This window comes from Cebus imitator, unplaced genomic scaffold (assembly GCF_001604975.1).
Source record: "Cebus imitator isolate Cc_AM_T3 unplaced genomic scaffold, Cebus_imitator-1.0 Scaffold694, whole genome shotgun sequence".
NCBI classification, from domain to species: domain Eukaryota; kingdom Metazoa; phylum Chordata; class Mammalia; order Primates; family Cebidae; genus Cebus; species Cebus imitator.
This window is the reverse complement of record NW_016108009.1, coordinates 566,649-580,846: the sequence shown is the minus strand read 5'-3', so window position 1 is coordinate 580,846 and position 14,198 is coordinate 566,649. Positions and strand designations below refer to the sequence as shown.

Below are 14,198 nucleotides of genomic sequence, written 5' to 3'. Positions count from 1 at the left end.
CCTTTAACAGCACACAAGTCACCTATTGAATGCTTTGCTACCTAGAAATTTCTTCTACCAGATACCCTAAATAATCTCTCTGAAGTTCAAAGTTCCACAAATCTCTAGGTAAGGGGCAAAATGCTGCCAGTCTCTTTGCTAAAACATAACAAGCGTCACCTTTACTCCAGTTCCCAATAAGCTCCTCATCTCCACTTCAGCCTGGACTTTGTTGTTCATATCACTCTCAGCATTTTTGTCAAAGCCATTCAACAAGTCTCTAGGAGATTCCAAACTTTCCCACATGTTTCCTGTCTTTTTCTGAGCCCTCCAAACTCTTCCAACCTTTGCCTGATACCCAGTTCCAAAGTTGTTTTCATATTTTTGGGTATCTTTTCAGCAATGCTCCATTCTACTGGTATCAATTTACTGTATTAGTCCATTTTCACGCTGCTGATAAAGATATGCCTGAGACTGAGAAGAAAAAGAGGTTTAATTGGACTTACAGTTCCACATGGTTGGGGAGTCCTCAGAATCATGATGAGAGGCTAAAGGCACTTCTTATGTGGCGGCAGCAAGAGAAAATGAGGAGGATGCCAAAGTGGAAACCCTTGATAAAACCATCAGATCTCATGAAACTTATTCACTACCATGAGAACAGTATGGGGGAAACCACTGCTGTGATTCAAATGATCTCCCACCAGGTCCCTCCTACAACATGTGGGAATTATGGCAGTACAATTCAGAACGAGATTTGGGTGGGGACACAGGGCCAAACCATATCAATAGCATTCCATATATTACATTATTCTTCTAATTTTCTTAAGTTTATAATAAAAGAATTCACTTGGACAATTTCAAAGAACACCAGGGAATCAAAGTATCGTCCCTGCAGTAGTTTCCAACTGGCAGGACTGAGCACATTACTTTGTACCATTTGTATCCTTAAAAGCTATGCTGTGACACTATTAGCTCAGAAGGTTTTTTCTTATTTTTTTTAACATACTATTTGTTCTCTTCTAAACTGTTATCTGAGTATTTGGAAGCCAAATAACTAAGATTTTCACAAAAGTGTAAAATAGAGGTATACAACTTTCTTTTAAGTAAAATGTTGTTGCTTTACCCTCTAACTTCTAGCATCCCAGGAGTCTAATAATCAATTGCTATTTTTTTCTTTTTTTAGTGTCTTGATTTTTAGTCTGTTAATGATATGAAAATATTTCAGATTTTCTAGTCATCCAAATAATAAAGATAGACTATAACAATATAAATTCTAACCTGGAACATTAAAAATAAAATTAATAGAACCATTTTAATAGGAGACGATAAGGGCTAAAATATAAACCAGATCTCTCTCTATATGTACAAACTAATAATGTATTAATATTACTTTCTTATTTAGCAAAGTGATTACACAAGTTCATGCTAAATTATGATTTCATAAAAACAATACCACTGGAGCGCAAGGATGGTTGGAAAAAAAAACAATTTCCTAGGTTTAATAGCTTTTAATACAACTGAACGCATTTATTGAAATGTGGCTATTTTGAAGGTCCTGTGCTAGAGGAAGCTAAGGCACAGGGAAACGGGAAGAGATGTAAGAAAAATGCACAGATAATCATATAGGTTATAGTAAGCATTCCAGGCAAAATAGTCACATGGGTTATGAAGGGTTTAAACAAAGGGGTTCGAAGAAAGAAGGCTTCGTAAGCAGCTGTAAAAACCAAGAAATCGAATGGAGGATATGCCGTTTGAGATGGGTCTGGAAGTATCAGTAGGATTTTGAAGATAGAGACAAAGGGTATCACTTTTATTTCAACTGCTATTTTTTCAGGTTTCAGTAGTCATCTTATTTGATGTTACAAATTTTGGTGATTTCTTCCTTCATTTCTAGATTTTAATAAACCCTCTGCTACATGGCCTCTACTGAGGATTCATCATGCCAAATTAATCACTATTTTCTGGATAAGCCAAGTATTCTGAAAAATCACTTTGCCTCTACTTATAGTATTCTCTCTGCTTCCTTCACATTTCTTCCCTTTCCTAAAGCAGGCTGCAAATGAATACAGAAGGCTTAGTTCATTTTCAATGTCTTCCTTGACCCCCACCATGAAGAAGTGTGTGTATCTAACAGGTATTTCCAAATCTCTCTCTATGTTCTTTGATTAGTGTCAAATCTCTGTCTATGTTCTTTGATTAGTGTCAAATCTCTGTCTATGTTCTTTGATTAGTGTCAAATCTCTATGTTCTTTGATTGATCAAGGAATAAGCGTGTTCCTCCACACAAGCGAGGGTCTCTTGAGTAAGGGCAGAAGCTGCCTGTGTGTCCTCGCCAGGCTGTCCGATGGTCCGTGTTCGGTCCGTACATACTCGGAGGCAGGCAGTTCTTGGAGGAAGAACGGTGAGCCGCGCTGCGTGGTGGGGTCCCCGCAAGAGGGGTTCCCCCTGAAAAGCAGACCGTGGTCTGCGGGCTCACTTCTTCCTCGGTGTGAACCGCTGACAGGAGCGGACCGAAGCCCGCGGCGCTGCTCGCAGCAGCAGCAGCAGCAGCAGCAGCAAGTGACTGCTGCGCGGCCCTCAGCGCGTTTCGCGGCGCTCTCCCTGTCATCTGAACGCTTCTCTTCAGCGGCCTAAGGTGGCCCTTCATTTTTCCCCCGAGTTCAGGGAAACACCTCCCTCCTTTCCGAATGTGAGAAAAAATGGGGTTTTCCTGGGGCTGAGCGCGGGATTCCCCTTCCAGAAACGTGCCATTTTCCATCCCGCCCACCTGGACTGCCGGCGAGGGCGCCGGCGGCATCCGAGCCCCCGGCCCCTCCCGGAGCAGGGTCTGGAGCCCCGCGAGCCGCTCCTCAGCTGCCCCCATTGGCTGTCCCCAGGGCGCCCGTGCCGTCACGTGCTATGCTAATGAGGGGGCGTCTCATTGGCTGCGCCTCCCGCTCCCGCGCGCCGGGAGACTGAGGGGAGCGCCGGGTTGGCCGCGCCGGGGGCCGAAGCCCACCTCCCGCGACTCCCGCCGGCCCCGGGCTGCGCCGGAGCGAGCCCGCCTGAGGGAGCTGCGGCCGCGCGGCCGCCCGGGGGGACCCGCCAGCCGCCGTGAGGGGAGGTGCCTCGCCGTCCAGCGGCGCTCGCTCCCGCCCCTCCCCTCTTTCGAGGCACCGCGCGTCTTCTTCGGCGAAGTAACTTTTTATACCGCCTCCCCCTAGTCCTGGGGCCCAGAGGCGGCGCCGAGCCTGGGGGCGGTTCCTTGGCAGCGCCGGTTCCCGTCAGAGCCAGACTTTTGCTCCCGGGCTGGGTTTGCATCATCCCCTCACACCCTCCGGAGCGCGGCGCCGGCCCCTCTCCAGCCTCAGCTTCCGGCGGCGGCCGACCCTCCCTCCCGGCCCCGCTCGGCCTCGGCGTCTGCCGCGTCCCCTCCCTCCGCCCCGCAGTGTTTCTCCTCCATTTGTCGTTTGATGTTCCCACTCTTTGAGGAAGGATGGTTGACCTGGAGAGCGAAGTGCCCCCTCTGCCTCCCAGGTACAGATTTCGAGATTTGCTGCTGGGGGACCAAGGATGGCAGAACGACGACAGGTGAGTGGCGTGCTCAGGCTTGCCCTGTCAACACTGCTGGAAAAAAGACGGAAATGGGAGGGCCGAGGGGAGAGGAGGGAGAACGGGAGACTGAGGCTGGGGGAGGAGTAAAAGGGACTCTGATTTGTTTCTCCATTTTGACTCTATAGAACTGTTGCTATAGATGAGGAACTCTTTTTCTTTGCACTTTTCTTACGCTTGCAATGCGTTTATTGCACTCAGTTGGTGAGTGCATTATTCTTTTGTCTATGTATGCTTTTCTAGGATGTGTGTAAGGCTGGTATCGGAGGTACCGTACACGCAAATGGTATGCGCTATCAGTCCCAAAAAATTTGCATTTCTTCCTTAGGGGTGGTTAATCAGACTCAAAACTGCATCCAGGTTGTTTGAAAAAGCGCATTCGAAACTTAAAATCTCCTGCATCTATTTACCTACTACTTGTTTGTGTTGCCTTGAGTAGGTGTCTACTTGCTTGCCACTGGAAATTTTATGCTGTTTAAACATTTGATGTTTTAGGTAGACCACTGGTTTTAATATGTAACATGTAGTTAGTGATAATGGCAACCATTGCATTAGAATATACTCACTTTGAACAGGTCACTCTTACCATTATGAATAATGGTGTTTGTATAGCATGATACAGCCTTTTCATAACTAGTACATTTTTAACTGAAACAGCATATATGTCTCAAAATTACAACTAAGTTTCAAAAGTGGAATATTTATTGTTAGCAACATATCATTTGTGTGTTTTATTTATAGTATTACTGCTTTGCACAAACTTCTGAAATTCCTCCGTCTATTTCTGTCTCATTGTTTAAAAAGCACATTTTGTATTTCAGTGCATTTAATGTTTTCTGGAATAGTCATCCCATATCATGCCACATTTCTTTGTTTTACGATAATACGTGTATACTAACTAGGTTCTCCAGTCAATCGAAATGTTTCCTTGAAGTTTAGTTTGGTATTGATGTTCTATTTAATTATATAAAAGATCCATTATTGGTCCAATCCAAAATCCCCTCCTCAATGACCACTGGCCAATACACTGTTTCTTTTCCTCATCTTTACAGCTCCCAATACCAACTCCTGTCTCTACACACTGAGGATTTTATCTTGAGCATCAATTATGGGCATCTTGTCTGGTCTCATATTAGTAATTTAAAGGGAGATGGATGTTTCGTAGAGGATATTTTGATTCAGCCTCTTATTTAGGCAAAACCACATATATTGGCTAAAAATTTAAAGAAGTAATACCAATTTCTCAGTATTCTCATAAAGTGTTTGGATAAACTGAAGATAAAGAAATAATTTTTGAGTGAATTTGTAATATGAATTGACATTTAGATAAACTGTATTAGCTTGTGTAAATGGCTTATCAAATGTAGCATGATGTTCATAGTGACTGAATGTATATTTAATTTAGTTCAGGACCTCAGGATCATTATATAGAATAGATACCCTCTTTGTAGAAAGTCTGAGATGGATTAAACACATAAAGCACATACGTTGGTTATAGTGATGGTAATGTTTGTTTGTTTTTAAATATATCTAAGATGTAAATTTTCATGTGGTTGCCCTCATTTTTCTAAGTATGATGCAGAAATATTTTAGTATTTAAGAATTTTGATTAGTTGAACGTGCCTAAATGAATAACTGCTATATTAAAAAAGTTTGGCAGAATTGTTAAAATTTTATGTTATATTAAAAGCTTATGCGAGCCCAACTTTAACTTACTAAGCAGGCCACTTTTACTAACAAAATAAGTTATTAAACATTTAAAACAATCATCATTCAACCATTTTTAAAGATTTGGCTAATTTTGTGGCTTCATGGAAAATTAATTTTTGGTTTTGGTTCCATTTGTTGTTAATCTTTGAAGGCAAGATCCTTGGAATCAGAGAAACCCACACTTGAGTCCTTGGCTGTTTCCTTCACTAGCTGAGTAGCCTTCCTTCAGCCATTATGAGATTCAGCAATCTTATTTTTTTTATAATGGGAATAATACTATCTACCTTATAATACTGTGACAGCAGGAAGGATGGAGAGGCACAGAACTAACTTTTAGTTGGAACTAAGTACTGCTAAGTGCTTTTACCTATGAGATATGTTATCTTAATCCCCAGACAAACTCTGAATAGCAGGTAATTATGTTAGGCACAAGGAAACTGAAATTTTGGGAAATTAAATACTTGTCTTGCATATTATATCTTATCTGTGTAAAGATGACTCTTCAGTTCAGTTCATTGTTATTCAAATCCCTCAAATTCTTAAGTTCTTTTCACTTAATTTATTTGAACTTATAAGAATAATTTACAATACCTAGCATGGTTTAGGTGCTCATTAAATATTAGTCCCCTTCTTCACTTCTGATTTGCTGTTTGCAATCCTTTTTTTTTTCCATTTTTAGAATCCTAAGCTAATATGTAGTAAGTAAAGTCGTCTTCTTTGTCTTTAATATGGTGACAAATTCCTCTTTGCAATTATGCCTGAATAGCAATCTGATGCTACCCAGTTATCTTCTTGGACTCAATTACTTTAGAGTTGAGGAGGAAGCACTCTTTCATGTGGGAGTAGGCAGATCATTTCCAACAACAGATACATTTAGTGTTCTGCCCATATTCTCAAATCAACTTTCTTTGAACACCTCCTGCATGAGGTTTCCTCCCCACCACCAACCTCAGGAGCACACAAGTCCTGCTTGGAGAACAAGCTAGAGTGTCATTGAGTAAATAGGCTGTTGTTGAATCAATACTTTAGCTTCCTTGCTCCTTAACTTGGATAATTCTGGAGCATGTTCTACATGGTGTCCAAGGGGACTGAGCTGTACTTGCTTGCAGTGATAACTGGCTTACTACTGCAAGCTTTATTGGCTTTTGGCCCTCTCCTCCCCTACAGGTATTTTATTTGTGATCAATTCCCAAATAAACTGTTTTTGTTGCAATCCTATCTCAAAGTCACCTTCTGGGAGAATCTGAATCAAGTTAGCTGTCTTTTGGATGTAGAGAGTTACATCCTTGTAATTATGGGGGAATTGTGTTCCAAATGTAGGAATGTAAACACTTCCTACGTTGCTCCTCACTTTAAGAATTTCAAGCTCTATCTTAGGTCATATTTGACTGATATATGAAAATAAATGAAGCATATGATAGATGCTGAAATGGGTGTTGTTAAAGACGTAATATTGATGGGCCTATTATGACATAGGAATTTTGTATTCCATACCATAGATTTTCTGTGAACCAACTTTGGATAAGTAGGTCACCTAAATTTATATTGTGCCACCTTTTGTGTAGGTAAAACCACATACACATACCCTGGCATAATGTACATGTAAATAGTGTATATGTAACAGGTCTGCATTGCTTTTGTAATATATGTATAATATTGTATACTGTATGTTAAAAATTGTATATTGTTATGTAATGCATCATATATTACAAATATGTGATGAATAATATATACTATATGTAATGAATATATATGTGTGTATTATTTTAATGCCATCCTTAGGTAATTGCTTCTCTCTCATTTGCATTCTGATATCCTTTTCTGTGTAGGACATATGGGAATAGGGTTAGACACAGCAGTGCGGAGAATTTAGCACATGGATAACACTACTGTGAGGCTATGAAATATATTTGAGAGTTGCTAAATGAGAGTATTGCTTATGCGTAGAGATGTCTTTTATATATATGATGCACACTTATTTGGCATCCTGAGTAAAAAACAAAAATCTCATTCAGGTGGTTTGTGTGATATGCCTTTAATGGCCATTATTCATTCAGCTAATGTTTGAATGCTTGCTATGTGTCAGAGCCCCATTATGTTAGGTTTTGGGACAAATATAGAAAGGAATATGAAATAGTGCGGGGTCTGGAGGTGGTCATAGATATGATAAGAGGTTAATTCCCCCCAGAATATTGACAGTATTGTTTATGTTATGATAATGCCTTTACAGAGTTTCTGTTTTAAGACTGTCAAGAAGATTCTGTACCATTTGTAGAAAGGATATTCAGCATTTGCTTAACAATAAAGTAGCTGAAGTTACATACTAGAGATGGCTCAAGGTATTCAGTATTCAATATTCAGCTCTTGGCACCAAGCCATTCTTCTGCCTTGGCCTCCCAAAGTTCTGGGATTATAGGTGTGAGCCACTGCTCCAACCAAGCCTGTTTTCTGTTTTAATATTTCTATGATTCACAAAACAATAAAGATTTAGAGTATTCTCCTGCAGTTAAAGACTGATAAGTTACAGGTTTTAAAAGTTGTCAGACAGTTATACTGTCTCCTCTTTCATCATGATTTAGTAATTTTAAACTTTGGAACACAATGCACTTAATGTGAATAAATGGCCACAATTCCAATTACTGTTAATGGAAAATTCTCAGTTGTGGCCATAGAAGAGAAGGTCATTTATTTAATTAAGACCATTCTAGTTTTCAATACTCAGGTGACTTCTTTCAAATCCAGCAATTTCAAGTTTATCTTTTTATTTTATAGGTGGCCTTTAGAAATAATTCAAGCAAGTCACCTAATGTATTGCAGTTAAAACGTTAAATGATTCGGACGTAGTACAAGTCAATCAATTAACAGTTTAAGAGGTATTTTTAAAAACAGAAAAATATCTCAATAGCATTTGGAATATGTGTAATTTATATACACTACAAAATATATTGCTTTACATAATCAAATTCAGTTGTGAGAATGGGTTTTGGATTGGCATATTAAACATTTTTTTAATTAGCAATTTTTTACCCCATAGTGAATTATATATTATTTTGAAAAGCAGCCATTTATTATAAAATATTTATTCTAAGTTCAGTTTAGTAAAGACAATTTAAAATTTTTGAGTGCTATTAAAAGGAATGCAACTTTATTTTTACTGTTTAATCAGCGGAATCAACTATGCATAATGCCTATTTAAACATGCAGATACAGTACAATATCTACAAAAATGATTTAATCATTTATTGTTAGAAAGAGTTTAGACAATCGTGTTTCTTATCAATATCAACTATAATAAAAATATGCACAAGGAAGGCAATAGAAAATTAGAAAATATATAGGGTAATACTTAAAATACTGAGAAAAAAGTATTATTTATTAATTACTATTTTTCAATCATTACTAGGAATTCAGACATCAATATTTTATATGAAACACACAGAGTGCTTTTCTTTGTCCAACTCTTATAAATAAAATTGAAATGTGGCTTTTTGAATTACTGATACTTTATTTTTAAGGTTTGATTCAATTTAACAGCTATTATATATCTACTTTCTGTATTTGGTTATGTATTAGGAGTAATTCTTCAAATGACTTAATCACTTCCCTGGGGCTCTACTTCTGAATACTGTCACATTCAGAATTATGTTCCGGTATGTAAATTTTGTGGGGACACCAACATTGAGACCATAGCAATCAATCATTTTGTCGTTGATGGTTCATCTGTTTTTATTAGAGTATTTATGTATTGCCAATGTCATATTATTTATTATGCACCGTGCTTGTCTAAGTTATCTTTAGAAAATAAAGCAAAAAGCAACATTTTTTACAGTGAAACTTACCCAATTGCTTTACATACTTACAATTTGAAATTAAGTTAACTTGTCCTTTTTTAGAGCAATATTTAATGTTAAGCAATATCCTTCATCAAGATGTCTTTTAAACAAGTCCTTTTTTTGAGTTTTAAATTTGTAGTTAAAATTTTCTCTGCCAAAGCAATCAAAACAATAAATAATGATTCAGAAAGACAATTATTTTTATTCTTTGACAATCCTTGATTAGATATGGGATTTTTTTAATGGGTCATAGAAGAATATCCTTTTCACAGAGATCTTAATCATCAGCAGTCTAGTTGTAATTTAAGTAACAGAAGTTAGTCATCTGCTGAACTTCTTTTTGAGATTATGATGGATTTGAATGTCAGACATATTACCAAAGAAATGAGACTTTTAGATAAAATATTTAGGAATAAAAATGCAGTATGGGACAATTGATCTTTTATATTGTTTTATAATCTCACGTGGCAAATCTTAAAAAAATGAGGTAGGCTAATATGCAGGGTCAGAGAATTGGTGTGATTGCTATAAAATTCGTGAGACACCATCATAATATGTGGATTAAAATAATCACTATATCAATAGAGCCATGTCTATTTTTGCTAAATAACATCTCCCTACAGAAACTTTTGACAATTGTGGATATATTGGTCTTTATCCTTTCAAAATTTAAATGATAGCCTGTAGAAACCCTTAATAGCGTTGGCATCATTCTTTCACAGACATTAAACACCTACTAATTATGAAGAAACACACTAAGCACTAGGGATAAAATTGTGAGCAAAACAGACCGATTTTACAGTAGTGGAAACATATTTAAAAATACATACATAAATTTAATTACAGTTGTGCTAGGTTATAAAGGAGAATTTCACAATGTCATGAGAGCGCATGACTGAAGATGAATCTAGTATGGCAGATGAGATTGTGGTCTGGGGAAAATTTTCAAAGAAATGTGCTGAGGTCAAGGTCTAAGGATGAGCAGATGTTAATAGATTAAATGGGAAAATAATATTTCATGCTAAGCAGCAGCTTGCCTAAAAGGCCAGTGTTGGGAGAGAGCGAGGGATTTTCAAGGAACTGAGGAAAGTTTGGAAGTATGGATCTGGAGTTCAAGAGACCAAACTAGATTTTACATGTAGTTTGTTACTGAAGCCATCCATAGCTATGGAGAAAAGCACTTACAGAAGAGAAGGGTGGGCCTGGAGCACTGACACAATTTCATCCTTGATACACAGTCAAAATTGGTTGGGTGGGGTTGTAGACAGTAGGATACAAGTGAAGGTCAGGGACTTTAAGTTGCTTCTCATCTTAAGTGTTTTGTAGGGTAGAGATGGAAAAGCAGAGCCATAAACTTCTTTAGAAGTGCTGGACTAGGCACTGTGGCTGATGCCTGTAATCCCAGCACATTGGGAGGCCAAGGTGGACAGATCACAAGGTCAGGGGTTCGAGACCAGCTTGGCCAACATGGTGAAACTCCGTCTCTACTAAAAATACAAAAGTTAACCGGGCATGGTGGCATGCCTGTAATCCCAGCCACTCAGGAGACTGAGGCAGGAGAATTGCTTGAACCCGGGAGGTGGAGGTTGCAGTTAGCTGAGATTGCGCCACTGCACTCCAGCATGGGCGCAAGACTGTCTCAAAAACAAAAAGTGGAAGTGCTGGTGGTATGTGAAGTTTTAAAGGTATTAGCAAATGACCAAACATAATGAATAAAAAAGATGTGAATATTGAGCATAGATATTGTTTTACTCTTGGAATTAAATAAACTACAGAACACTGTTAATCTGTCCAATATCCTGTATAATCCATATCAAGTATTGATATCTAATACACATGTATTACATGTACTAATAATTATTGTGCTTCATAACATAGAAACCAAGAAATTTACCACATTATTATAATCATGTTTTACTTTGTCAACCAAACGGCATCATTAGTTTTTTATTGCCCAAAACAATCATTTAATAGTGACAACTTTTCCAATATTATATATTATGTCACTGTAGTTTTCTGTATTAAACACTCATGTAATAAAAACAAAAACTTTGTGCTCTTAGAAGCTGAGGTTTCTTCTCATGCCTTGCAGCCAAACACCCCCATCTCTCCAGCTTGCAGCTTTGTTTATGTGTATTTGGCCTCATAACTTGTCACAGCCTCTGGGTATTGGTGGACCCAAAGCCACTGGGATATTTCATTGCATGCCTCTCATGTAGAATAGTGATCATGTACATGCTCACAGCAGATGAATAGAAAAGTATGCTCCATGGAGGCCACAAAACACCATAAAATGACGTTAGATTCTCTATAACTGGTCATATAAAAGTAGAGGAGTGAAATAGAAATTTCTGACCTTGACTCCTTAATAACTAGGTACAACCAGAACAAGCTGACTCATACGTAAGGTCTTAGATGTAGTATAATTTCAAGTAAGGAGGAACCACTGCACATACTTGGGAAAATAAATCATTAATGTAAATGAAATAAGTTAGTGCACCAGTGGTATTAGACTTATTTGTCTCTCTTGACTGGGAAGTGGAGATGGCTTTGGAGTTTGGAGGTAAAGAGGTGAGAACCTGGAAAGCCTTAGTTGCCTGAAAGAAATAGGGAAAAATATGCTCTTGGATGTGAAGGAGAAGATAATCAGCAAAAGAGGGAGACCAAGGACAGTGAGACTTCTCTCCACAATTATGTCTTTGATCGAACGTATTTATCTTCATCTTTTCTGAGAGATAGAAGCAGTGAAGGAAAACAAACCCAATTGTTAAGCGTGGCTGATGTGTAGGGACAATCGCTGGCAGTACATCTCCAACTTTTTGACCTCTTTCCTCTTTAGTCTTATATGTACCTTTCTTCCCATCAGTGCTTTAGTAGTCTCAGCACTACTGCAATTATCCCACAGCTTTAAAGGATGAGAATCATATCCCTCTGTGTATGCATTCCTTGAATTCAGAGTTGTATTACTTCCAATTTTCACAGTATGTAACTATGGGTAAGAAATGGACTTGGCATATAAAGCCAGGAAACAGTAAATCTAAGGAATAGCAAACTGCTTGTTCTTGGCTTTCTTGCACTGGACTTACACAGAATCATAATGATGAATTGTTATTACAAGGGCACACTTAACCCATCTTGTAAATCGCCATGTGAATAGGGATAAAAGCGGATTAACACATTTCAACCTCATTTAACTCCCTGTGGGAAAACGTGTAGATTGTCCACATATTACAAACAACTAGTTGTTAACAACAGGGGCCAGATGTCTGGTTTAATAATGGACAGCCTGCTGTCTCAAGTCTGTCAAAAACTGAAATACTACCCTGTCCCCTAGGGATCAGGTAGGGTGATCAGCAAGCTGCACAGGTTCCATTAAGGAGTGATGGTAATGACTTCCCTCACTGCCACACCATGTGGTGATTACACTGGCAAATTATAGATGGAAGCTTTCAGTATTTTGTTTCTATTTCTTACCTTTCTCTGCTCAAAGGAATTTATGTGCTATTTCATCCATTTCCGATAAAAATGCAGAAGATAAAGTGAAAATGTATGATAATATTGAGTATAGTATTTATTGTAACATCAGAGAACATTTACCAAGTGCTTAGCATGTGTCAAACATTTTTCTAGGCATGTTACATGTATTTATTTAATCTTTATTCCAATTCAGAGAAACTCTGTTATTTTTTCCGTTTTACAAATGAATCACCTAAGGTACAGAAATATATAAATTGTTCTAAGTCACATAACCTGTAAGAGGTAACTGGAATCTAATTATTATGCTTACTCACAATGTTTACAACATACACAAATATTATTTAGTGCTATTTAAGTAATAGGAAGAATAAAATGGAAACAAATTTAAAGGCTTTTGAAGTTTGAAAAATCATACAGTTCTTGTATCCCCATAGGCCACTGTTACATTGATTTGCTCAAAATAAATGTTAGAAAATTTTTGAAGTTGGTCCTGTTTTCTGAAAGAAAAGCTTTTTTTTCTTCTAGATGTAGAGCATAGCTCTTTGACTGTCTGGAGAAAGTAGAATGAAATGGAAAATTCTCAAAAAAAACTAAGGCAACAGTTTTATTTGTGTGTGTATGGGGGTGTAGGTTGTTGTTGATTGATTGATTGAAGTAGGGTAAAGGTAATTAGTATCTCAGGAACAAAATAAAAACAGTTGTTTAGCAGAACGGTTAATATGAAAAAGCAGGTGAATAATAAATGAGTCCTGAGCATGTATCAATCAAAAAGGCATCATGTAAGATCAAATAGTTAACTTACTAAGGCTGTTTTAAAATGTCCATTTGGGATGCATTGGCCAGGGTCATCCATTTCTTTGCTACTTTAGTTAATCCACAATGGTTTTCTTTTTCTTTTTTTTTGTATAGCTAGGTGGGGTTGTTTTTTTCAATATTTTTCTCAGTAGGACTTTAGGATTTCCAGTTTATACTTCTATTTCCTAAAGTATTTGTACCTATGTGAAATTGATTTTTTTCTCAACACTGTACTGGTGACAATGAAAACACTATGCAGAGATGTTATGAAATTTACATATTGTAAGTTGAAGTTACTTGATGTAGGGCTTAGCTTAGCACTTAGAACTACTTATTAGTGTGTTTTGCCTATTCTAAAGAAGATTTACAGTGGTTCACAGAAATTCATGCAATAGCATAGAATAAATAGAAAGGACAACAGAATGAAAAGATAATAAGGAAAAAAACCAAGTTAGGTATATGTAGAGTTGGTACATAGTATGAATTCCATAAATTTCTTTGTATTTACTGGAGATGGTTGCAAAGTTAGCCAGAGCAAAGAAGAGGGCGTGATCAGTTTCGTAAGAACTAGTAGTTAAGGAGAAACACAACTTTGCTTGGGGCTCAAATTTAAAGGAAATTTCTCCGGTGAATCTTTGATTAGTTAGTGTACAGTATCCTTATTTACTCTCCTATCATAAAATAGCAAATTTCATAAGACTTATTACATTCTCACTACCTGATACAGATATAACTAGAGAGAATTATTCACTTAAAATAGATCTACGGGACACACCCAGTACTGTATGTCAGACGTATCCCCTAGGACAAAAA

The 14,198-nt window shown here is 37.7% G+C and overlaps 1 protein-coding gene across 7 annotated transcripts in view; it reads left to right on the top strand.

Annotated features, from left to right (window-relative positions):
• Positions 1-2,951: 2,951 nt before the first annotated feature.
• The window catches only part of KCNT2 (potassium sodium-activated channel subfamily T member 2), a 408,182-nt gene continuing 396,935 nt past the window's right edge, over positions 2,952-14,198 (top strand). For 2 of the 7 annotated variants that reach the window (XM_037734957.1, XM_037734958.1), the window contains exon 1: positions 2,952-3,549. In XM_037734957.1, coding sequence (XP_037590885.1) covers positions 3,455-3,549 — 95 coding nt within the window. In that variant the 5' untranslated portion in view covers positions 2,952-3,454. The remainder of the gene's footprint in view (positions 3,550-14,198) is intronic. The other 5 variants (XM_017518649.2, XM_017518647.2, XM_037734956.1 and 2 more) reach the window with 4 other exon arrangements.